The sequence below is a fragment of the Lepidochelys kempii genome, chromosome 6, assembly GCF_965140285.1.
Source record: "Lepidochelys kempii isolate rLepKem1 chromosome 6, rLepKem1.hap1, whole genome shotgun sequence".
Lineage (NCBI taxonomy): Eukaryota > Metazoa > Chordata > Testudines > Cheloniidae > Lepidochelys > Lepidochelys kempii.
Genome location: NC_136385.1, coordinates 60,005,172 through 60,029,575, shown reverse-complemented (window position 1 = coordinate 60,029,575; position 24,404 = coordinate 60,005,172). Strand labels below are relative to the sequence as shown.

The 24,404-nt window shown below is 52.2% G+C and overlaps 1 protein-coding gene across 2 annotated transcripts in view; it reads right to left on the bottom strand.

Moving 5' to 3' along the window:
• MAPK8IP1 (mitogen-activated protein kinase 8 interacting protein 1) overlaps positions 1 to 24,404 on the bottom strand; it is a 48,070-nt gene that overhangs the window by 4,475 nt on the left and 19,191 nt on the right. For both annotated transcript variants that reach the window (XM_073348139.1, XM_073348140.2), the window contains 7 exons: positions 16,586 to 16,819; positions 7,082 to 7,163; positions 5,521 to 6,396; positions 3,324 to 3,399; positions 2,034 to 2,206; positions 1,512 to 1,621; positions 1,186 to 1,305 (listed from right to left, as the gene is read on the bottom strand). In XM_073348139.1, coding sequence (XP_073204240.1) covers positions 1,186 to 1,305; positions 1,512 to 1,621; positions 2,034 to 2,206; positions 3,324 to 3,399; positions 5,521 to 6,396; positions 7,082 to 7,163; positions 16,586 to 16,819 — 1,671 coding nt within the window. The remainder of the gene's footprint in view (positions 1 to 1,185; positions 1,306 to 1,511; positions 1,622 to 2,033; positions 2,207 to 3,323; positions 3,400 to 5,520; positions 6,397 to 7,081; positions 7,164 to 16,585; positions 16,820 to 24,404) is intronic.

The window sequence follows — 24,404 nt, the reverse complement described above, 5'->3', positions numbered from 1 at the left end:
GTTACATTTTCAAACAAGCACCTTTGCACTTTCTCCCATGCTGCCCCACCTGACTGGGAGGAGCTCCTTGTGAACACCTGCAAAACTAACAAGTCATTATGCACCTTAAAGCTCCTCTGCTGTGACACCTACTAAAAAACCTGACAACAGTTAGGCTCCTGGTGTGCTGAGACCACTGCCTATCATGCCAACCAATGTTGTCTCATTGTTTCCCTGTATTCCCCTGTCTGTGTCCAACTGAGGTCTCATCTTATACTTAGCCTGTAAACTCTTTGGGGCAGAGACCATCTTTTTGTTCTCTTTGTACAGTGCCTAGCATAAAGGGTTCCTGGTCCCTGAATAGGGCTCCTAGGCACAATGGGAATGCAAAATAATAACAACAGGAATTAAATCCATCTCTCAGGCCCAACTGTTTAAAGGGGTCCTATCAGAAACTGGAATTTTTAAATATTAGTTTTAAAAATAATCAAGTTAATAGTGTCCCTTAAATACAATCTGAGTAAAATCCAAGCTGCTAGTACCTGGCACCATTGAATTACTCCAGCAGGGAAACTGCATCACCCCTGGGGAAGGGTTTCTGAATGGCTTTGCCTAAAGGCCCCATGTGGCTCTGCACCTGCCTCTTGTAGGCTCTGCATAGGGTACTTATGCAGAACGCTAATCAGAAGCCTCCAATGTCCATCTAAAGAGCTTTGCTGTTCAGATCCAAGAGCAGCACTCAAAATAGCAGCAGAAGGGTTTAGAAACAGCTCACAGATTATCAAAGCAGCTCAGCTCACTAACATTCCAGTGAAGTAGTGCACCCACTGACTGGGAGGGTGGACCTCAGTGTTAGGGTCTGGTGTGCAGGGGGATCCTGCTCCCCTAAGGGGCTGGGAGGCTGGATTTGACACCAGGGCCCTGGGAGGGAAGATCCCATTGTGTTTGGGAGGGGTGGGTCCTACTATACACATTCCAACCCCTCAGGAAGCATTTCTGGGGTCCAGGAACAGCCAATCAGGGAGAGGTGCAAATCAGGGATATCTCATTGCTTCTGTAAGAATATTGTCCTTATTTTAGTGGGCATGAGCTAATGTGGAGCTGTGATTGAAGGGTGATATGCTGTGCATTAGGAATGTGATCAGGTGGAGCAGGGATAGCCTGGACATGTATGTGAGCAGAGCTGAGGGTCAGGGGGTTTGTTACCTTGTTCTGCTCCTTGGAATCATCAGATTTCACAGCAATCTTGACTCCTCGCACATTGATCTCCAGGATGCAGCTGGAGGGTGGGTTAAAGTGCACAGTGAGGCGGCGGGTGGTGGCGATCTGGGGGAGACAAAGGGACAGACTATGACAAACCCAAACCACATGAGTACTTACCGCCCTTACCGCCAAATGAGGTCTCAGCCCCCTCCCATCCCCAGGGAAATGATCGCCTTGCTCCCAGATCTTCTCAGAAAGCACTTTGCTCTGCAGGCAGGAATATAGGTTCTTTGCCCCCTTGGGAGACCAGGACTTGAGGGCTGCTGTACCTTCTGCATAGCCGCACACAGCACATCGTTGCCTTTGTGATATGGAACCTGGACTGAGCCAAGGAACTTCACCCGGAACTGATCCATCCAGTCACTGTTCTTGGTCAGGGCTGAAAGATAAAGCACAAAGCAGATGAGAATGTGCAATCCCCTCCCCATATCAGTGCATAATGTCCTCCTCCCACACACAGCATCAGGGCAAGCACATGCACCCCCCCACACCCCACCATGGCATCAGTGCGCGTCCACACAACACGTACACACCCATAGCCTCCCAGGCCTAGGGATGCACCCTTCCTAAAGTTCCGAACAGGCAGAGGTCCTGGGACACAGAGCTATGAACAGAATTGGCTAGGTCTCTACTTGCTTCTTAGCTGAAGTTTGTGCACAACATAATCCTCTCTCCACCCCAGCAAGACTGGCAGCCTCTGCTCAGGAGAGGCCACAGGCTGGAATAGCAAGGGATGGGCTGTAGGTCAGGATTGGGAGGCAACATGCGAGCTGTAGAGGGGGGCCCAGTACCTGTAATGTGGTCAGGATCCTTGGTGACCTCAATCGCATAGTAAGCAGGGAAGATGCCCCGGTCGCCTGTCCTCATGTTGTAGGCCTCGTACCAATAATCTTCTGCCTGCACCTCCACCAGCAGAGGGTCGTCCACTTCCAACTCCAGCTCATCCGCATGACGAGGCACAAACCTGAGGGGGGAGTCAGCAGCACTTTTCCAACCAGGAGCACTGGTTGCCTAGCAGCTACAACACTGCCTAGCAGCTAGGGACAGGGAGAGACGGAGAATCCTCTGTGCCACAGGTTCAGGGTAATTGCTACTGTATCTCCCCCCAACCCCCATCCATGGTCCACTCCAGAATGCCCAGTCAGCTCTCCAGGCATCACCCCAGGGGTGAAAGTAACATTCAACACTTACCAGTGCGGGGCCTGCTCCGACCTCTGGAAGGGGCAGGGCCTCGGTCAGAAGGGGCGGGACTGGGGTCAGCATCCCCCCCGTCAGCCCATCCGCAGTAGCAGCAGCGGCGGTTGGAGCCCCGGGCCCTTTTAAATTGCCGGCCCTGGGGCAGCTGCTCCTTTTGCCCACCCTGTCAGCGGCCCGGCCGGTAGGGACCCAGCAGGGCAGCCGACGGGGGCGCCAAAAGGGCAGCGCCGTTAAACCACTGCCGCAGCAAAGGACCCTGCTTCAAGCGCCGCCGCAGCAGCACGTTAACGTCGGCTGTGTAAGGGCCAGTACTAACAGCCACTTTTTACGGGGACGCCATACCAGCCCCTACCGGCTTACTTTCACCCCTACCATCACCGCTCTCTAGGCAGGGCCCTTGTCCCACTCCCTTCTGCCCAGGGATTTTAAGGCCGCACAGCTCACTGCCGCACACTGTGATATCCCCAGCAAGCCAGCCTGTCCAATGGCCAGCGCCTGTGCGTCGCTGTCTCTCCCCGAGGGCTGTGAGCAGTGCATCGCCAGCAGCTACAAGTTACCACACAGCTCCTTCTAAGCAAGCCCATTTATTCTTACACTAAAAGCATTACAGAGAAAACACAATAAAAACAACAAAGCGATTTAAACACACACTAACCATACCAGGCCAATTACAAGAGTTCGGCCACTAGTGCTCCCCCTCCCCCCAGAAGCGTGCTGGTGAGAGGGAAGCAGAGGTTTGGACTGGGCTCAGTACAGCCAGGCACAGAGCAGCAGCTGTTGTGAGGAAGTCCCCCCTTCCCCCATCTTCTGGGCTAGAGGCAGAACAAGCATTCTGGGAAGAAAGGCTGACTGGACGGGGGTGTGTAGGGTGTGTCTACACTCACCTAAAGACAGCGCGGTGAGTCTGTTCCTGCTCCTCCCCATTGATCGTACAGGAGAACAGCCCAAACGATTCTGCACCTGTGTTTGCAAAGGGGAACGTTACAGTCTCTAGGGGGATGAATGAGGGAGACTGTTCTCAGGACCCACTCTTGGAGCAGCTGTGCCCTGGCATGTACTTCAGGGTTTCCTTATGTGGTATCGTGTGTGTGTGTGTGTTGCGTTCAGGACTGGCATGTCAATGCCAGCTGCGGGAGCAGGCTGTCTGGTAGAACTGCATCTCTCCTCACGCCCAGCTGAGGACCAGAGAACTCAGCCTTGCACAAAGCTCCAGAAAGCCCTTCAATGTGACACTGGGGAAAGGCACTTGCTCCCAAAGGCCTCTAGAAACAGGCACAGCCCAGGAAGCAAAGCCAACTTCCTCACAGCACACCCCAGCCCTGCAGCGACCCCTCTGGGCAATACTGGGAGTTCAATTCTCCTGGGCCCATTCCATCTCGGGCTGCTCAAGGAGGCCAAATCAGAGACAGATGAGCTGGTGGCTTTGTGTACAAAAGGACTGAGGCTCACGAGCTGCTTTTGCATAGGTGCCATAGAGCAACTGTCAAGTGGAGAAGGGAAACCCTTTGTAGCTTCTGCATGGGGTAGGTGGGGAGCGCTATGGAACCGGTCACGCAGGAACTGCTGGCTGGCAGGCGGACTCTGCCCAGGTCGCCCGCACAGAACTCGCAAGAGGAGAATAGGTCACAGGAGAATTAAGTGACCAGAGTTTGGCCTCCATAAAGTGGGCTTGGTCCCAGTTGGACTCAGACTCAGAGTCCCAGCCAGTGAACTGGACAGCAGAACTGTAGTGTGGTAAAGGTGGGCAATTTCCTCAGGCATCTCAAAGGCCAGAAATTAGGTGGGAGTCATCTCATTCTTCACCCCAGCCCTACCCCTCAGAAATGACCCTGGTCTCCATTAATGTCCCCGAGAGCTGGAGAACCAGTAGAGGCTTCCTGCTTCCAAGTCCCTGTTTGACAAACCAGCTGTGGTTCATCAGAACGGCACTTATGTCCAGTGAACTCCAGAAAGGCAGAGGATATGAACAGGGCATTAGGGTAGACAGGGTGTATTTCTGGGGGAGGGATAATATAAGCAGCACAGCCAAGGGGGGGAAATTCAAGCTAGGGGGACATTACTGGTGGCCAGTGGGGGCTTACACAAGCTCCACCCTTTCCCTAGTACACTATTCTCAGCCAGCAAACCACAGATGGTTCACCAGCTGAGGACATAGGCAGGAGGACCTGATAGAAACCAAAGGGGTATTTCTGGGGGGCACGGAGAGAGACATGGCTGCATATCCTATTTGAAGCAGGATATACTGTGCAGGTAGCTTTTTAATTTTTTTTTTTTTTTTTTGCACACATCTAGGGATCAAAATGGGAGTCTGTCGAATTTCACTCCAAGGTACTGCATGGTGCCCTGGGGGATCCAAACTGAGAACGGTATTCAAGACAATGTACATTTTTTACACTATGCGGGCGTCAATGTAGAAAAACAGCTAGATTGTTTCCAGTCCCACCATTTTATAGGCTTTAAAACTCCACTCTTGTAAGTGCTCTAAAATCTGAATGGTTACTCACATTGCTTTGAAATTTGGTGTGCCTCATCAGGGTGCAGGGTAGCGTTAGTGAACCACATTTGAGGCCATTTGACAGAGGAATTCCCAAATTACAGGTCTCCCCCAAAAAACCACGGGTTTCCTTCTGCTGCCTTGTACTGTTAAACAGCGAGGCACTAATGACTGGGTGGGCAAATCACAACAGGCCTCCTGATGACTGTGAACCCACCCTTTTATTAACATAACTAAGAATAAGTTAATTACAAGCCCCCACCTAAGACAAAAGGAGTCTTGGACTGAGTGACTAGAGGTTGCTGCAATTTGTGAGTCATGGGTAGGGTTGCCAAGTGTTCAGTTTTCGACTGGGAAGTCCAGTCAAAAAGCAGACCTGGCAGTATCCAGTCAGATGTACTGACTGGACACTAAAAGTCCATTACCACAGGCTGGGGGGAGAAGTCGGGGGGAACCAGGATCACTTTACAATACAGTTACAAAGCCCTCTGCCACCCCCACCCTCAGGCTCAGCACTCACTGGAGGAGCCCAATCTACGTTGAGCCCCATCTCGTACCACTCCTTCCCCACTCAGCCCAGGACTCACTAGAGGAACGCGACCGGCCACTCATGAAGACGTTGAGGAACTTCTTGGAGAAGTGGATGTCAGCCTCGGGGGTGGAGTCCTCAGATAGGCAGACTGAATCCCGCTTCAGCGCATCCTCCTCATACTCCTCGCCGATGGCCGACTCGTAGGGTGAGGAGACGCAGTTGTCATAGACGGTTGCTGAGTCACTCTCGTCGCTGTAGCCCGAGTAGCACTGCTTCAGGCTGACGAGTTCCAGCTGCACGTTCTCATCTACCACCAGCGTGTACTTGACTGAGTCGTAAGAGAGGGCACTGGTGTCTGAGCTCACGGACGCCCTCTGGAGGCTGTGCCCATGCCGGTAGCCACCGTTGCTGCTGCTGCTGCACGAGGTCCTGGGCAGGCTCATCTTCTCGGGCGAGGACATGTAGTCCAGCACCTCGTCCTCCTCGCTGATGGAGGGATTGGGCTTCCCCATCAGTGGGGGGTAGCTGGAGGTGTCAATGTCAGAACTGATGGACATGCGGTTCTCGCTGGACTGCGACAGGAAGGGCTTCTCAGGCTCCAGTGGGTCCGAGTTCTTCTGCACAGGTGTCAGGTAGATCTCCTCGGTGGCTTCTAGCCTCACGTCCGTCTGGTAGCGGATGCGGTCCCGGTGGGCTTCCGGCCCCCTTGTCACCACCACCACACTGGGGTTGTGGGGTGGGAGCCGGCTGGCAGCCTGGTGCTTCTCAGGCACCCGGGAGGAGACAACGCAGGCAGGGGCAATCTGTGTGGCGGCCGTGCGCCGGCACGGGCTCTCCGTGGACGTGCCCCGATCTTTGGTGGAGGTTGTGCTATTTTGGTGATTGACCTCATCACTTAGGCAAACGTGGTCATGGGGAGGGGTCTGCTCACCTGAGGGGTGGGCAAGAGAGAAAGAGAAAAAGAGAGCAACATCCACCCATCAAATCCAGAGCACAAGCAGCCTAGGAGCACTCTGTGCTGGGATACACAGTGAGGACACACCCAAAACATCAGCAATGACAGCTGCTGCCAGGCCTCCCACCCTATCCAGGGGCTGGGACTCAGGTTATGGGCCCAAGAAGAGTTCCCTGCTGAGCCTATATCCCATGCCAGCTGGACAATATTCAGATTATCCTCCTGCATATCCATAGGCTACAGTAGGAACAGGAGCTTATCCTGGGCTCTGCCTCCTGAATGCTACCCCCAGAAAAGCTATTCATGCTCCAGGGTTGCTACAAAAACATCTGAAGACAACCCATCTCTCACTTTTGGTCCAAGTTGGAATGCTACCAGCTCCCAGGACAACAGGAAAGGAAGGATCTTACCAGCTGGGGACAGGTACGCAGTAAAAGGGGGCAGGCAGAGGGGAATCAACTCCCAGCTGACTGAATGTGCCTCCATCAGCCTGTGGATAAGCACAGCACCCACCTCACTGGACACAGGCCAGAGGGAAGGGGCACTGGGAGGATGCAGCACTGTGGTTGCTCCTCTGAGATCCAGGCACTGGAGGAACTGCCAGGAGACAGAAGGGGAAAGAGTGAGAGAAGCAGCCTCCTGCTGAGAGCCTGGGACTCACCAGTTTTCAGGGGGGATGACGACCGGGACACCCGCTCCTGCCAACTGTGTTTTTTCCCTAGAGAGTTGTTATTCAGAGTGTCCTGCGGAGAAGAACAAAGCTGCCTTGTAGCTGGAACAGTAAACAGTGCAAAGCACAAAGATGCCCTGTCCCTCCCCCAGCCCACCACTCCACTGCCCCAGCCTCCCTCCACATCAGCCAACATATTGTCCATGTGCATTGGGGGATCCACAAGCTAATCCCAGATCTGCAGCTGCTGCTGGGAAAGCCTGGGCAGTAGCTTGGGAGCTAACCCAAGGCACAGGAGGGAATGAGCCACAAATGATGAGAAAGAACCTGATCTGGATTTTTGTACCCCAACCCTAGAGTGGCACTCAGGGCACTGCTCCAAGGACCCACACAGATTTTGTTTTCCTTTGGCAGGAAAATCCTGAGCAAACCTTGCACCTACCTAGGATTTGTCATCTACACATTGTGCGCATGGCCTCCCACCTGCATGCTCTTCCCCCCCAACATTCACTTTCTGATCTTCACTGTCCATGTTACCAGAGGAGCTAATGAATTCTAGCACACTAGAACCACCAATGAGAGACACATTAACTCCCTGGCTGGGGAGCACCAGGGCCCAGGTCATGCATCTGGCAATGCTTGGCGTGAGACGCTCTAGACACTGGGTATGTGGCACAGGAAGTACAGGCCCTTCAGTGTCATTGGGCACAGAGCACCAAGAGAAATACTTGTGAGCATGGCAGGCAGCATGGACACACACTGGTTGTTCCTCTGCTCCTGGGCCTCTGCTGTGTCCCACACTGCTGCAGGGCACAGCCAGCACTGTGTACATATGCTCTGCTCCCAACACAGCAATGCCAGGAAAGAGAAAAAAGACGTGTTATCACCAGGACCAACATTTCCCCCATGGGCAACATAGCTGTCCCACTGCCTATGCCACCCTGGGCATGAGGGCCACAAAGATCACTCTGTTCGGTTCCTGCCCCAGGACCTGCTCTTTCTGGCCTTGTCTGCACTGGGAAACTGCATCTTTTTAGAAAACACCATAACTATGATGTCTGAACTAATGTGATGTTCAACCCAATTTTGCCCTTACTGTGGATAAGGCAGGTGTGTTTAAAAAACGTTAGCTGGTCATAGTTAATCCTAAGGGGGACTTGATGCATTTTCCCAGTTCAGACATGGCCTCAGTGAGATGCCATTCAGAGAATCAAGCTGGTACAGGGCATCAAGCATCCTGCAGGTGCTACTCCTGAATGTTCCTGGCAAAGTTAGAGAAACCATGAGTGCAGCAAGATCCCACAACCCCCACCAGCTGCTTCCAGGGATTAGCTGACAAATTCTGAGGGGTGGGCACTGGGGTAGGTCTACACTGCAGGTAGGAGCAAGCCTGGCGACCTGGGCAGACAGAAGCACACTAGCAGGGCCTGAGCTAGCATGCTAAAAACAGCAGTGTGCGTGCTGCAGCACCGACAGAAGCTCGGGCTAGCCACCAGAGCTCAAGCCACCCTATAACCTAGGTCCAAGTTTGGGTGGCTAGCCCACGCCTCTGTCGGTAACGTGTGTCCACACTGCTATTTTTAGCACCCATGAGTCTGTCTGCCCAGTTAGGAGGCTCGCTCCCAGCTGCGGTGTGGACATATTCCCAACGAATAGGGTCCACCACAGGGAGATGGACCATCCAGTCTGGTATCCCTCTCCCTTCTGTGGTAGGGCAGATCCATGGCCCATCTAATCCCTCCATCACATTCTCTAGGGCTCTGTCCCAATCTAGCATTGTGTCCCCCACCCCGTCCTCTGTAGACTCATCCACGTCTCAGACCAAGACATCTCCTGAGGTTAAATCAAAATATCCCCTATTAGTCTCATCCCACCCCTCTAGTTATACCTCAGTATACTGCCCTAAAGATTCCTTCCCCTCCTTGGGGTTTACATCCTTCAGACACCTGCAAACATCACCTTCCCCCTTCACGTTTAGTGATCATCAAGCCAGCCTAAACAGAGCCTTATTAATCTCTCCTCATAAATTGACCCCTCCAGTCCCAGGATGTGAGCTCTCTGGGACTGAGGGCCCCAGCACTGAGTGCGGGATCTGAGGTGAGATCTCTCCGAAGTCCCCAGTCTGGGACTGAGGATTTTGCATACCCAGCCCCCAAAATATCACTGATGTTTTGCAACCGTCTCACTGTAAATTCCTGTCCTGTTTGCTCCCTCCCTCCCTCCCAACCCCCCATCCCTGCAGAGTCTCTCTCAGCCTAGGGGGAAGTAATCTGCTCTCTGGGTTCTCCTCCCATTGAGGATCAAGGTTTTGGGTTATTTTTCCCCAGCTGCAGGATGTATATTGCCCCAGGCTGAGTCTCACTTAGCTGTTCCCAGTGTATGTGTCATGTCTCTGGGGCCGTTTGGATTTTCTCTGCTGTCAGCAGGGTTTGCAGATCCTCCTAACACTCCTATGCCTTCCCCAAAGAGAGGGATTCAGATCTGCTAGGGAATTTCTAGCTCTGAAAGTCTGAGCTGCCTAATAGTCACCTCGTTCCCCTTTCCAAGTGCAGAGAGCCAAGGGCAGCCTCTGAGAAGGCACATGCTGTATAGAGAGACTGCCAGTTCCCTCCCTCTGCCCAGGAAGGGGGAGACCCCCCGCACCAGAAGGGCTGGTGCAGGCTGCCAACATAGCCCCCAAAGGCCCTGCTCATGCCAGTGCAAAGAACTAAGTGTCCCCATTTGCCTCATTGCAGCTCCCAGTCACTTGTCAGAATGGGATCGCAGCCAGCCAAGCTGCCATAGTGACCACCTCTGCCAGGGCTCCTGCACACTGTACCCAGAGGGGCAGCCCTGGCTGCAGAGGAGGTAGCAGCGCCCAGCCCCCTCTCCGTCAGTGCATGAGCTGGCCAGGGGACTATAAGAATGTGCAGGGCCCCTCGTGGTGGGCATCGGATGCAGCAAACCCAGCATGGAGAATGCAGGCAGCTTGCACCGTGGCCCAGGGATAGGATGCATTGAGGTTACTATCGCGAAAATGGAGAGAGAGCCACAAAGGGCTTGAGCAGGGGGTTGGACTAGATGACCTTCTGGGGTCCCTTCCAACCCTGATATTCTATGATTCTATGAATGGGGGATGACCAGATACTCTCATGCCCCCACAGAGTCTGATCAAGCAGGTGTTTGGTCCCAGCAGCCAGCAGATTGATTTCCCTCCCTCCCCTGACCCTTGGAGTGCCTCAGATCTCAGGGTATCTGCATCTGAGCTCAGCCCTGCAGCAAGGCTTCCCCAGAGCATCCTCCCCCAGAATGATGGGAAATGGAGTCAGAAGCACCCCCATCACTGAGCACCGTTGGGCAGCACCAAAGAGAGATCTGAGGGGCCCTGCACTCTGTCATACACCAGAGCTTATGTCAGCTCATTGGGGTCCAGCACACACCCAGATGTGCCCAGTATTTAGCCACAGAGAGAAGGAGGGGACAGCAGGCCATGGAGGGGGAAAAGTATGGGCACCTGGGCTGGGTGGTAGTTAGGGTGATGCCAGCCACTCCACGACACTAACAAACAAGGTGCTCTGGGAGTCCATCCCACACCGCAGAACAGAGCAGTGTAAATGGGAATGCCCTCATGTGCTCTAGTGAGCTGGAGCATCTACCTGGGTGGATTCCCATGGAGAGGGAAGTAGCAGCTTGAAAAGTGGTAGGACAGTTGCCCAGACAGCAGCAGCAGGCTGGTTCCTGGGGCCATAAGGTGGTGAGTGCAACTGAGTTTGTGGGGGATGCCTGCAACTGAAGCCAGCGGATGGTCTTAGCCCCTGCCTTTGGAAGAATACATGAGGCTTTGCCTCCTCCCTGCCCTAATGGTGGGGGTGCTAAAGGAGGGCTCTGAGCAGATCCTGGCTGTAGTCTCTACAGTGGGAGCAGGGGAGGAACACCGATTTTAAACAGGAAACACAACCCCCTTTTCCTACCCAAATGGAAGAGGGAGCTTGACTGTGTGGGGAAGGGTCTGGAAGCAGCAGAACTGGGCACGAGTTGAGAGCCATCAGCCCCAAATGGGATACAAAGGAAACTATTGCCAGATGCTATAAGGAAAGGGATTAAATGTAGTTCCCAACCTCCGGCCCCTACCCCGCTCATCTTGCTGCTGTCACCACCTGACATGCCTTCAGAGAAGCCAGTCAGTGCCCCTTCCTCCTAGTTCCTCATCCAAGTGTCCAACAGTCCCAAAGGATGGACTAGTGGTTAGGGCACTAGCCTAGAACTTGGGAGAGCTGTGTTCAATGCCTGACTCCTCCACAGGCTTCCTGTGCAGCACTGGGGAAGTCACATCTCTCTAGTACCAGTACAGTGGGGGAGAAGAGTGCTTTCCCATCACCCTTGGGCATGGTGAGGGTAAACACACTAAGGAGTGTGAGGTGCTCAGATCCTATGGTAATGGGGATCTAAGATAGACAAACTCTTTTCAGACAGGACCAAGTCCATGCCTACAGCACCGCAGACTAGACAGAGTGGGTGGTGTCCCAGGGAGGGGCAGCACTGCAAAGGAGAGCCATAGGCAAGTCAACAGGGACCAAGAGCAACTCTGAGAGACTCGCTTGGGGGAAGATCGTTGGGGACATAGGGAAAAGCAGAGGCTGCCAGAGGCTGAATTTGCCCAGCCTCACCATCAGCAGGATCCACTTCAGGCCCAGAGGTAGAGACGCTGCACCAAGGGGCCCAGTTTCAGCTCCTGTTTGCAATGTGAGTCACAGTAAGAGCCTTCTCAAAAAAAGGAGAGAAGACCGGAGGTGAGTGTGCCAGGATAAAGCAGGGGGAGGGGAGGGTACCAGGCTGCAGGAGGAGTGCTGCTGGCCATACCCATCAAACCTATGACAAGGAGGAAATGAAGAGAGAGGACAGCCTCGTGCCGCTTGAAGGATGGACAGAGGCTGAGGAGGTTGTGAACAGTGCTATTTGCCTGCAGGCCTTCTGGCTCCCCAGTGTAACTCTCTCACTGGGACCTGCAGCCACTCACCACTAACAGTGAAGCCATGTGCTTTTACAATAGCAACCCCTTATCTGGAATGGCTCCAGAGGCAGTTCAGCTCCCAAAAGTGACTCTAAATAAATGACATAATTGGATTCCATGATAGCGACTCCAGATCACATGGGCCGAGACTGCAAAGAACGGCTTTCTTCCTAACTGCCTATGCCACACACTCCTCTTGGGATCTGGGAGGCAAGCGGGGCTCTCTCCATGTCATACACAGCAACTCATAATACAGGTTCTGCCACCAGAACAGAACAAAAATGCTGCTGATGCATAGGGGATCGACTCTCCCACCCTCTCGGAGCCAGGTACGTTCTGCAGGGCTAACAAGAGGAAAGAGCAGTAAGAATGTGTGTTAGTCACTGAAGTGAGCAATTCTGACTCTAATACACATACATGTGCAGGGGAGCAGGGCTGTGGGGAAGGAAAGGGCCATTGGTGCAGAGGGTATGTCTATACCGAACCGGCAGTCACACCCTGCGATTGCAGTAGACCAATCTAGCTAGCTTGGGTCCTAGACCAGTGAAGCTGTGGCACCACGGGCTTCAGCATAGGCTAAACAAGACACCTGGACAATTATTCGGGTAGGCAGCCTATGCTGAAGCCTGTGCTACCATGGCTTCACTGCTCCAGTATCCAAGTTAGTAAGATAAAAGCTAGCTTGGGTGTGTCTACATGAGCTGCAATCACACTCTGTGACTGCAATGTAGAATGACCCCTTTCCAGACTAGAACTATTCAGAACTTGTGTTTGGATTCCTGACCCAATCAAGCTACCAATCCAGCTCTGAGTGATACATGCAGCCCGCAGCCCCATCCAACTCCAGGGGAAGACCTGAAGCATCGACTAGAGTCGCTAATCTGATACTATAGTATTTTCAGGGCAAAGGCTGGCTGCTGCCTCCTTACGAAGAGGTTATCATGGCAAATCCAAGGAGGAGGAAGTGAAAGTGAAGAAGAAATCTCTCCTTCCAACAGTAACTCTCGCTCCACTCTGTTTGGAGGACTCTTCCACTTGCTCTACTCTACATAACAGCAGAAGCTGGGAAGAAGTATTATCCTGGCGTTAGAGGCAGACGCTCCACAAAAAAGAGGCTCCCCTGCGATTCAGCTGTTTCTCTCTTCCATCCAGCAGCCCTCCTGTCTGGCACCAACATTTCACCCCCTCTTCACTAGGGTGCTCTCTCTACATGTATTTTCCTTTTGCCATCACAAGAAGCCAGCAATGCCCCACCATGTCAGTGCCTATCCAGGCTGCCCTGCACCAGCAGCATGAACCAGGATGTGATGCTCAGATTCCTACTCTCCCAAGCCTGTTCTGCGGACTCAGGGCCTGAAAGGATTACAGCAGGCCCCAGCTGTCACTGCCAGGCACCTCGGGCTCTGCACTTGTTTGTCCATCTGGCAGCTCCACGTGCACAGGACCACGAGCAGTTGATTTAAAAGACAGCAAGAGCTGCTTGGAAAGGAGCCTGCTTGAAAACGTGACTGGCCTGGAGACCCCCCTCTCCCCTAGTTCTGTCCCAAGGGGGGTGGGGGGCATGCTGGCCAGGCAGGTCTGAGACCAGCATTGCTCCTGCACAAGACCAAAATGAGAAGCGGTTTCCAGCCCCCAGAGATCCAGCCCCAGATGGCTCCAGTTAGTCTTCCCTCAGTGAAAAGCCCAGGAGGCAGACCCCAACCCCCAGCTAGGTGTGAAGATCCTTCCTGGACAAAGGCTCCCCGACAGTACAGTCTCCACAGCCTCAATGGGGGCACCAGGCGCAGCTGCCTATAGGTACCAATGAAGAGGGGGAACAGGAACATAACTGGGGCAAGTTTCAACCCATATTCTGGGGGAGATGACTCAGCCCTGGTGACTCTTTGCAGCACAATGAAGAGAAACAGCATCATAAAGGATTCAGCAGCCAGTGAGGTCAGCCAGCTCGATAGAGCATTTCAGCCACATGGACACTCCCCAACCCAGCCAACCCCTGCCCCACTGCACACACCCATCCTAACCCCCAGTCCTATCCATCCTCCTCCCACTCTCCCTTCCACCCCCATGCACCATCTTCTCCCACTGCACATTCCCACCAACCCACTCAGCTTCTGCACCCAACCCGTCTTTCCCCATACTCTCCCACCCCTCTGGTTCTGACCCTCCTCCGCACCTGTCTGTTCTCCCCAAAGCACAGAAAATCAGACAGACACCCCCCTCAGACATCCCCACTGTGTCTCTCCCCAAAGCCTTTGCCCTGGAATTTCGCCAGGGACTTGCTTCCTGGATCAAACTTCCTGATTCAGAGGACAGAACAGAACCTCCAGCCCTAAGCTAACAGGACAGCAGGGCATTCCCCTCCAGAGACCTAGCCCTCTCCTCTGATCTGCTAAGACCAGACTTCATCTCCTCGCTCCCTCTCTGATGCCCTCTGCTTGCTCCATCTCTATCTTGGCTCCCCTTCCTCTCTGCCAAGGGTTTGTTACTTGCTCTCACTCCAGAATGGCAGGCAGCTGCTGTAATTCTCTGGCTGCCAAACCTCCTCTTCCTACTTCCTCCAAGCCTCCCTCCCTCCTGCATAGCCCCTCCTCCCCCCAATTTCCAGCACTTCTGCCCACACTGGCATCACCTGCCCTGCAAAAGTTTCCCACCTTCCTGAGATCCATGCCATCTCATGTCAGCCTCTGCCATCATTGATAGCTCCTAACTGTCCCACCCTATGGCTGGGGGGCTCTATCCTTGGCCCCATTCTCCTCTCCCATGTTCCCCTCTTCTCAGTGTCTCAACTGGAAATTTTAAATCAGCTGCCAGTTTTAGGTTGATGCAATCCAACGCCATACCCACCAACTCCTTCCCATCTGTCATACACAGAAACACCTGCCTCTCATTTCTTTCTCCTCAGCTGAACGTCACCAGGATGAAAATCCTCTTACTTGACAAGAGAAGCCACCTCTCAATAACAGAGAATGATAAAAATAGCCTTTTGTATGTATCGCACCATGCACTGCTTTGCAAACTCTGCAGGAGACAGCCGAGCGAAGGGATTCCTGCCACTGCACACAACACTGAAATGCAGCACCCTTGCAGATAGAACAGCAACGCTGCACAGTTGCTTAGGAGAGAAAGTGAAGAAGCATCTTCTGTCTAGCTGAAACTGCAGGGGGAATTTAGGGCAACAGAATGGAATCACCCGAAGCACCACCAGTCAGGACATTGGGCTCCTATCTTACTCAGAAGACAGCACCAGCACCGTACCCTCTAGCACTGACTGTGCTGGGACATGGGGGTCAGCAAGCATCCCCTACCAAGTCACCCGCACTACCTGCAGCAGCCCCTGCATGTTCAGACTTAGGAGCTCTCCCATCCGCATCCTGACCAGGCTGACCTGCCTTTTCCTCTGAGAGCAGACGGGTGAGATAGACTGACTACAGCCTCCAGCTGAACCATCCAGCCCCTTGCTATAGCCCAAAGCTTTCCAGTACCCATCACACTGCTTTTCCCTGCATGTCCTCCTGGATGACTTCCTCTCCCACCTCTGGCCCAGCACACTCTGCTCAATGGCTCATTCATAAATTTGTCACTTCATGACTCATTTACTGAAGCTCTCCCCTGTGGCCTCCCAAAGCTGCTCCACCTGAAATCCAGCCCCCAAACCCCACAATCGCTTCTCCACCACCAGACTGACCTGCCATGGCTATGCCCTATCTACCTCCTCTCAGACTCCTCATCCCCCCTGGAGGCTGACTCTTTGCTCCTGCCCCTCCACTCCCTGCCTGACCAGTGCCCCACCAGGCCTCTGTCACTGTCCTGTGGTGACTCACCCAGACCCATCACTGCCTCCCACCCTCCAGACAATGATTTCTAGGGGTTAGTAGGAGAAAGTGACCCTGGACAACCCCGCAGTACTCAGGGCAGAAGGCCCTGGCTCAGCATCTCTGCCAGGCCAGCATCCTGGTGCTGCCTTCTTGGATTGCTCAATGGGAATATCGCAGGGGACACCATATCCCTCCAAGCCTCACCTAATTATCTGGGTGTTAACAAGTGATCTCAGAGGAGAGGGACATGTGACTCCCCTGCCATTCAACGCTCCAACCCAAAAGCAAGGGAGAAGATTTCAACGCCCCCCCACCACACCCACTTTCTGCCTCCACATCACTCTCATGGTTTCAGCCTCTTCCATTCACCAGCTGAGCTGTGTCATCCCAAACAAAAGCCTCTGGAAAAGGGATTAACCCCCTCCTCACCCTGCACCAGAGGCTGAGTTACATAGGCTGGAGCTTGGCCCAATACCACCCAGCAGCTCTCACCTCCCCAATTGCTACTGCCACTGCTGAGCTCGCTTGAGGCCCCAAGGAGATAACTGGCATCTGGGGCCATCGGGAGGTTGGGAATCCTCCCTAGGAACCCAGGGGACAGGGAAAGAGAGAGGGGGATTTCAAATGCACCCATCGCCACCCTAGGTTCTAGGCCCTTCGTCCCCTGGACATGCTCCAATCCAGACTTACCTGGGTCCGAGGCACCTGTGGGAAGAGGTTGAGAGTTGTGGGCCGCTTGGGTCTGTAGGTGTCCATGGTTACTGGCGGGGGCTCCTTCTTGAGCGGCTCTGGGGCGGTTTCCTCTTCGGCAGAGGTCTCCCCGGCAGCATCGATCAGGTCCAGCTGAAGCATCTCTGCCTGGAGCCGGCTCGCCTCCCCGCTGCCCACCCCCAGGCAGCTATTGGTCTGCAGGCTCACATGGCTCTGGGAGGATTAAGAGACAGAATCATGAGACTGGGAGGGAAGGTCGGGCAGTCGCATCGCATCACATCAGCCCCTGAGGGAAGGAGGGAGGGAGCCAGAGCTGGGCTGCTGCAGCAGCAAGGCTGTGCTGAGCTGCCTTTTATTTTCAAGGGGACAGGAAAAAATATTCAAGTCTCCAGGAGCAGCTAAAAGCAAAGGTTTCCATGTTCCCGCACCGCAGGCACGGGGCACCGACACAGCTTCTTTATTAACACAACAGCTTCAGCTCCCTGCCCAGACACTGCAGCTACAATTGCAGCAACATGGCTATTCTCTGGTTCATAACAAGCGGCGACATTGTAAGTGCCATCGGCAGGGAGGGAGGGACACAGGGGCACTAAGATTGCACTGGCTGATACCATGAGAAACACATTAGGTTACACCAGAAACACAGTTTGAAATGCAGTCCCTCAGTCACTCCACAGAACCACAGGCAGCAGAAAGATCCTGTTAGTCCAGCAGCAGCTCCTCCTCCCAGGGCCCAGGCACGACTAGTTCCTACAGTCAATTCTCCAAGACTGTCCCAGTCTAGCTTTAAAAGTCCCAGGTGATCGCACTGCCAGCCCTTCCCCTGGGAGATTGTTCCACAGACTCATGCATTTCACTGCCAGGGCGTATCTCCTGAGAGTTTCCCTTCTCCATTTCACCCCATTCTGCCAGCTATACCTTTACTTATCCTGTTAAAGAGCCCAAATCTGCACGGGATGCAGCAGAGCTTGTTTCCAGCTCTTGGACTGTAGGTGGTAGAATTTTTCCATTGTCTCTTTGCTGAAACCGATGGGGTTGTACATGATAAGAATTGGACTTTAAATATTAGTACGAGTAGCTTGGCCCAGGGTAGATACCTACATCTATTGTGCATACATTGACATAGAAATAGTTCCTCTCTGTCAGAAGGGCAGCCCTGCCCTGAGCACCCTCATGCTGTAGGCCACAGCACAATAAGTTCACCTGCCTCAGTTTCCCTCCTTCTGAGTCCCCAGAAATGAAGCTGCCCAGTCTTCCCAAGTATAAACATTGCCCCTGTGAGGTTCATTTAGTACGGAAGTCCCATGTACAGAAACCATAACAGAAGTCCCACAGCCACAGTGCACATCTCCCCCAGCAACAAGCAGTCCTCACCTCCTTCCCCAAACCATGGGTCTCCAGCACAGTCCCAATATCCCTTACCACACCCCAGCTCTCCAGGGCAGTCCTCTCCTGTCCTCGTACCAGGACAGCCACTCCAGCCCTTCCAACTGGAGTGCAACCCCCCCGCTTCCCAGCATGAAACCCCCCAGCCTCTCTGCTGGGAGCATCCCTCATTCCCCCGGCCTTCCCATGGTTCCTCTGGGTCCAGCTCTCTGGCCCAGGAGATGCCAACAGCTAAGTTCCTCTGCCGCTCCTCTGCCGTCAGCCTTCTGGCTCTGGCTTGGGGATGCCAGCTAGCACACCCCTCTCGCTGCTCTCCTGACTTCAGCCTTCTCCCAGGAAACACCTGCTTCTTTCCAGGACTCCTCCAGTCCCCTGATTGCTCTCCCCTGCCCTTCTTGACTTAGCCAGTCTGCTCTGACTCACTGGGATTCCACCCCCTGCCAGGTCTCTCTTTTGCTAGATCTCCCTTCATCACTGGGTATCCCCCAGTCCATTATAGCCCCCAGGTGATGCCCCACCATCTTAACTGGCCATGGGAGCACCTGTACTTCATTTGCTGGGGCCAGTCACCCTGTGACACTCTCCTTCCTGGATGCTAACACCCTTCAAAGCACGTGTAAACTATCAGCTTCCCGCTCTCCTGGTTGCTATATAGTCAGATTGGACAGATTGAGCTTGTTCTTGTTTTCTGTCTTGGTATCAACATTGGTGCCAATCATCAGGACATCAGAGTGCCTTAGAACACCCCAGAACTATAAATACAGTCTGTCTTGGTTTCTCTGTCCCAGTTGGTTGGATTCTCTTTTTAATCATCCTTTATTTTAGCAGATGCCAAGTTCGCTCTGCTCAGAAGGCACCAAGACTCATGGTTCTTCTGATCCCTTCCAGGAGCAAGTCCCACAGCTGCAGAAAGAGCTCTGACCCCTGCAACTGCAGGTCTCACCCTTGGGATAGACAATTCCACTCTCCAGAGGACCATAGCTGCCACGTACAAGCATGATCTCAGGAGGTGAGGGCTAGTCTGAACTGGATTGAAACCTTGAACTGAACTCACCATCCAATGGGGCGTCAGTGTAGGGGATTGGTCTAGATGACCTCCTGAGGTCTCTTCCAATCCTAATATTCTATGATTCTATGTAGGGTTAGGGCACTGAAATGATGAGTTCTCAGTGGCCTGTGCTGCTGGGTAAGCAGGTGGCTGCATTTTGAACCAAGTGGAGCTGCTTAAGATAAATGGTTTAATTCCTGTAGTGTGTGTTGCAATAATCAAGCCTTGAGGTCAGACATTGGTGGGTCCCTGTGGCCAGCAGGATGGGCTGAAGTCTCCCGAACAGGCAGAAGTAGGAGAGAGCATTTTACACAAAGAGTGCCAGCCATGAATCCAGCAGGACTCCAAGGCTGTAGGCAGACCTGACATCCTCAGAGCAGCTGCCTGGGATACAAGGAGGCATGATGGTGGCAGTGGATATTTTGATCTGCTTCCATCTCCCCATGAACATCAACTCCATCTTTCTTCATATATCAATCCCTTTTGCCTTTCATGTCTCTGCCAGGATCCAAATACTGCCGCCCATAAAATTCTGGCAGCAGTAGCTGCTGCCATCACACACACCTAAAATGAGCCTTTGGCCCCAGTGTCTGTGCTGTTGGTACTCGTAGCTGTTACCAGAGAAACTCAGTCTCCTGTAATCAGGTCCTGGCCGGGAGTATGTGAGCACCTGCAGACAGCACATCACTCTGGCCTCCCACTGAAAACCAGCCTACATGCAAAGTTTCAGACCTAATCTACAAGGCCAAGTACAGCATTGGCACAAACTATACCAGGAGTCACTGGGAGGACTCTGCTCCCCCAGCCATTCAAGATTCCTCCCCATAACACTGCAAACAGGAGAGCATCACTGATCCTTGAACTGTACTCTAGGCTTGGCCTTTCCACTACCTCACTCCCATGTAGAGAGGGATTCGCCTCTGAACTGGTGAGGAGCAGCATGGATCATGAGAACACTGAGTCCAACCAAGAGCATATGGGTGTGTGAGCAAGCACATATGAGAGAGCCAGTGTCCATCAAGACTAAGGCCCCAATTCTGCAACTGGATCCACACAGGCAGATGCACCTGTGTGGTGCCCCGCTGATGTCCGTGGGACTCTGTGCAGTCATCGTGATCACTACTGGCTTGGGGCCTAAGGCAGCAGGGGAGACAGACAGGCGATGCTGCTGCTTGCAACCTCAGAGAGAGGGGTTCTTGCAAGTGAAGTGGAGTAGTGTAAATTAGTTGGGTGCTGCACAAAGACAGGTCCCATAGCTAACTGGTCTGTAAAACAGTAAACGCCCCTACGCTGCAACCTTGTGAGTAGGTGTCCACATCCCCCAGTCCTGGGCTGCTGCTTGCTTCTTCCAGGCCATAAGGATGGTAGCTGTGACCTGTGGCCCTGCAAGTTGGAAGGGGCTGGGGTATAGTGGAAAAAACAGGGACAAAGCCTGCAGCTGAGCCAATTTTTCCAGCTTATTTTTATATAAAATGGGATTTATGCAGGAAATGCTGAGCAGCTCCAAAATGGCAGAGCTGTAATTTCCTTCTAATATATTAAGCCAGGCTTTGCCCCTGATCCCTCCCCCTGTGTAATCCCCAGCAGCCTGAGAAAGGCAACTGCACGCTGTACTCACCACCCCAGCATCTGCTGTACCAGCACAGTGGCGCTGTGAATGCTGGCAGTACTAACCAGCCCTATCCTGGGCCTGCTGAGATACTCCAGGATCCCCTTAGACCTGTTGCTCCTGGCCTCCGCTGCCACCTGCAGGGCATTTCTAAGAACTACGTTATCATAAGGAGAAGAATGGTGGGACACAGGGGAGTAGAGCTTTGCTTCTCGAAGGCATTATGATAGAAACAAAAGGGCAACATTTTCAACTGCAGCTGAAGTCAAGGGCAGCTGTAGCTGCTCAGCACTTCTGAAAATCAGACCCGTGTGGCTCAAGCTCCACACCTGAACACCGAGGCACCCAAAATTAGTGGCCACCTTGAAGCTAGGGTTGCCAACTGTCTCATTGCACAAACCCAAACATCCTTGCCCCACCCCTTCCCCGAGGCCCCGCTCCTGTCCCACCCCTTCTTTGAGGCCCCGTCCCTGCTCACTCCAACACCCCTCCCTCTGTCGCTCGCTTTCCCCCACCCTGGCTGGGGCAGGGGGTTGGGGTGTGGGAAAGTGTGAAGGATGCAGGCTCCGTCCAGGTGGCACTTACCTTGGGCAGCTCCTGAAAGCGACTGGCACATCGCTCTGACAGCAGCTCCTAGGCAGGGGTGCAGGGGGTCTCCAAGCGCTGCCCCTGCCTGCAGACACCACCCCTGCAGCTCCCATTGGCCTCAATTCCCAGCCAATGGGAGCTGTGGAGGTGGTGCTCGGGGTGTGGGCAGTGCCGCGGAGACCCACCGCCCCTCCCCCCTCCAGGGGCTGCAGGGACATGCAATCTGCTTCTGGGAGTGGTGCAGAGTGATGCAGGTAGGCTGCCTTAGCTCCGCTGCACCACTGGATTTTTAGCACATAAAATCTCCCAGATTGGCTTCAGTAGTCTCCGAGAGATAGAGCCTGATTCCGGGAGACTCCTGGCAAAACCGGGAGGATTGGCAACCTTAGTTGAAGCAAAAAGAAAAGGAGTACTTGTGGCACCTTAGACACTAACCAATTTATTTGAGCATAAGCTTTCATGAGCTACAGCTCACTTCATCGGATGCATAGTTTGCCCAAAATTTTTCAAACGCTGGGCCACCACTTAGACCCAGAGATGCCCGTCTCCGAGACAGAGGGACCTGGTATTCAGCGATGACTGAGGCAGGTTTAGGGCAATATATTTATTTAACAAACAAGTCAAAACCCATATGCAGTAAATGGAATTTCTGTTACTGTACTCTAGCCTGGCTATATTTCCTGCCTCAGCCTCTGCAACTGGTTCCCCATCTCTGTGCATGAGTCAACAGGCGATGTGACTCTGGACAGTATTCTGCAGGAGGGATGGCAATTATAATACTCCTTGCTGAAGCTTAACCCTTTGTAGCAGGCCTGTCCTTTACAGTTTTGTGCTAAATTTCCTGCTTGAACAAATTCTAACAACTAGAGGGATTATCAACTTTTTTACATATTGTTATGCTATCAACAGGTCTCAGACAATCTTTATGACAATTTCAAGAGTCTTCCAGAAGTACCATTAAGCAAAATGTCCTTCCATGTCTTCAGTGGCTTGTTCAGTCTTTTTCCTGCAGTCCAGAACAGGATTGATCCATGCTGGTTACTGTACAGCCAGGGTATCTGCTCTCACTCTGCTGGCTGCTCGTTTGCTCTCTCAGCCACATTCTGAGGTACTTTAGAAGACATCTGAGCAAAATGCTTTCACTTTCTGTTGATCATGAAATATGAATGAGATGACATTCCTTTAATCACTGCAGCTTTAGTGGCCACTATCTTTTAAAATTCAAACATAGTCTTTGAGTATTTTAAAACAAAAGAACTATGGTAAGGGTCTTCCTCCTCTTTAATAATTTTCTATCGGTTTTAAGTTGTCTGACCTCTTTGCTGAAAATCAGTTATTTGCCATCCTTTGGTTATGCCTTGTGTCTCGTAATAGGCCATGTCTATTATACAGAAGTTTTGCTGGTAGTTTTTCACATTGCAGAGGTGCTGCTCTGTAGCTGAGCAGAGCTAAAGATGGCTCTGCTCTTGCATCAATTGCTTTTCTGAGAGAGTCCTTCACTATACTCTACAATCTGCTAATCCATCCCTATCTTTGCAGAAACTTCTGAATTTCAACACGAATTCCTTATTCTTGAGGTGTGGTCCCCTGTCCACTACTTCAGACCATGTCATTTTATGGAATTCCCTGCTACACAAATATTGATTTAATGGACCTGAGCCGGATTGCATTGAAGTTGTGATACATTTAAGTGTCGAGCTTTGGGAAAGTTGCTAAAATAGTCTACAATAAGGTCATCATGTTTTTTTCCAGAACAAACAAATCTAATTCAGACTGTGTCCTCTGTTCTCTCTGTTGTACATCTCTGTACTTCCATCAGGTTTCACACACACTCACCATTTTGTCAACGTCACTGTTCTCTATGGACAGAATATGACTTCTCCCGTTCTTCTTGGTTTAGTCATTCCCAGGAGTACTTCCTCTATTTTTTCCAACTTTTCCCTCCCACCACTGGGGGAATGACTTGTGGAAATGGCTATATCTGTACCTTTCTCTGCAGGTTCACCTGTATATTGGGAATGGGGGGGTGAGAGAGGTGTGGATTTCTCCATCCATTACCTATAGCTTGTATTACTCCTCATAGTATTTCATTCTTAGTCTGTTTTCCTCTTTCTAATTCATCCCATATTCTTAGTGATACCACATGAGGCTTTTATCATCAGGTTCACATGGACTGTCATGGCTTGTTCCAGGTCACCTCATGGGTCAGCAAGTGAAGCATGTGGTCTTGATAGTGCATATGCCGCTATTTGACAATGCCAGTAATTGCTGTATTCTTGACTGTGCTTCTCCACCTTCTTTTATGTATCACAGTCATTGCTTTATGGTCCATTTCAGGTTTGAAAGGTACAGCCATAGAAAGACATGAGACTTTGTACAGCCATACACAAGGGCTAGCATCTTTTGATTTGCAAATTCTCTGACACTGTCACAGCTCTTGCAGCATATGTGACAGGCAGACATTCTGTCCCATGGCTCCTTTTAAAACATCTGTTGAGTGTTTGAACTCTGTGTGTTGAAGCATTACAGCACTAGTGCTGAAGTCAGTACATATTACAAATCCTTTAACTCTGTCATACTCCAACATCCAGATCCATTCTATATCTATGTGACGGCATTATCTTAGGTGAGTTGTTTGAGCTGCATAGGTGGGTACAAACTTACAGTTCTAAGTGAAGATGCCTTGCAGACTCAGAATGCCTTTATCTTTGGGTCTCTGCATATTCACTAGTGCTTGAATCTTGAGAATCTGTCACTTTTTGTGGTCCACTTCTCTGCTCAGTAGGTGATTTCAGTAACTCAAAATGGACACTTCGACCCTGTTCGTTGTTTCTTCTTGTGGTTTCCAATCACTTCTGCAGTTGTCCCTGAAGTTCAGTTACGGAGCTGCCCCAAATTATGATAGCATAAATGTACATTTTTTCTCCTGAGAGACATTCCTGCATTTGGGACACTGTGCAGAGAAATACTTCCTGGTGCCAAATATATTCTGAAAGGCAACCTCACAAGGCAGCCAAATGGTGCATTGAAAGTGTAAATCTCAAAGCTTTATGTCCAGAGTATCTGCCAAAACCCTGCTGATGCATCCAATTTGCTAAAGAATTTGGCTCCTGCCATCTCAGCAAATGTTTTTCTCCTTGTGGCAAATGTAACCTCCCCTTGTGATG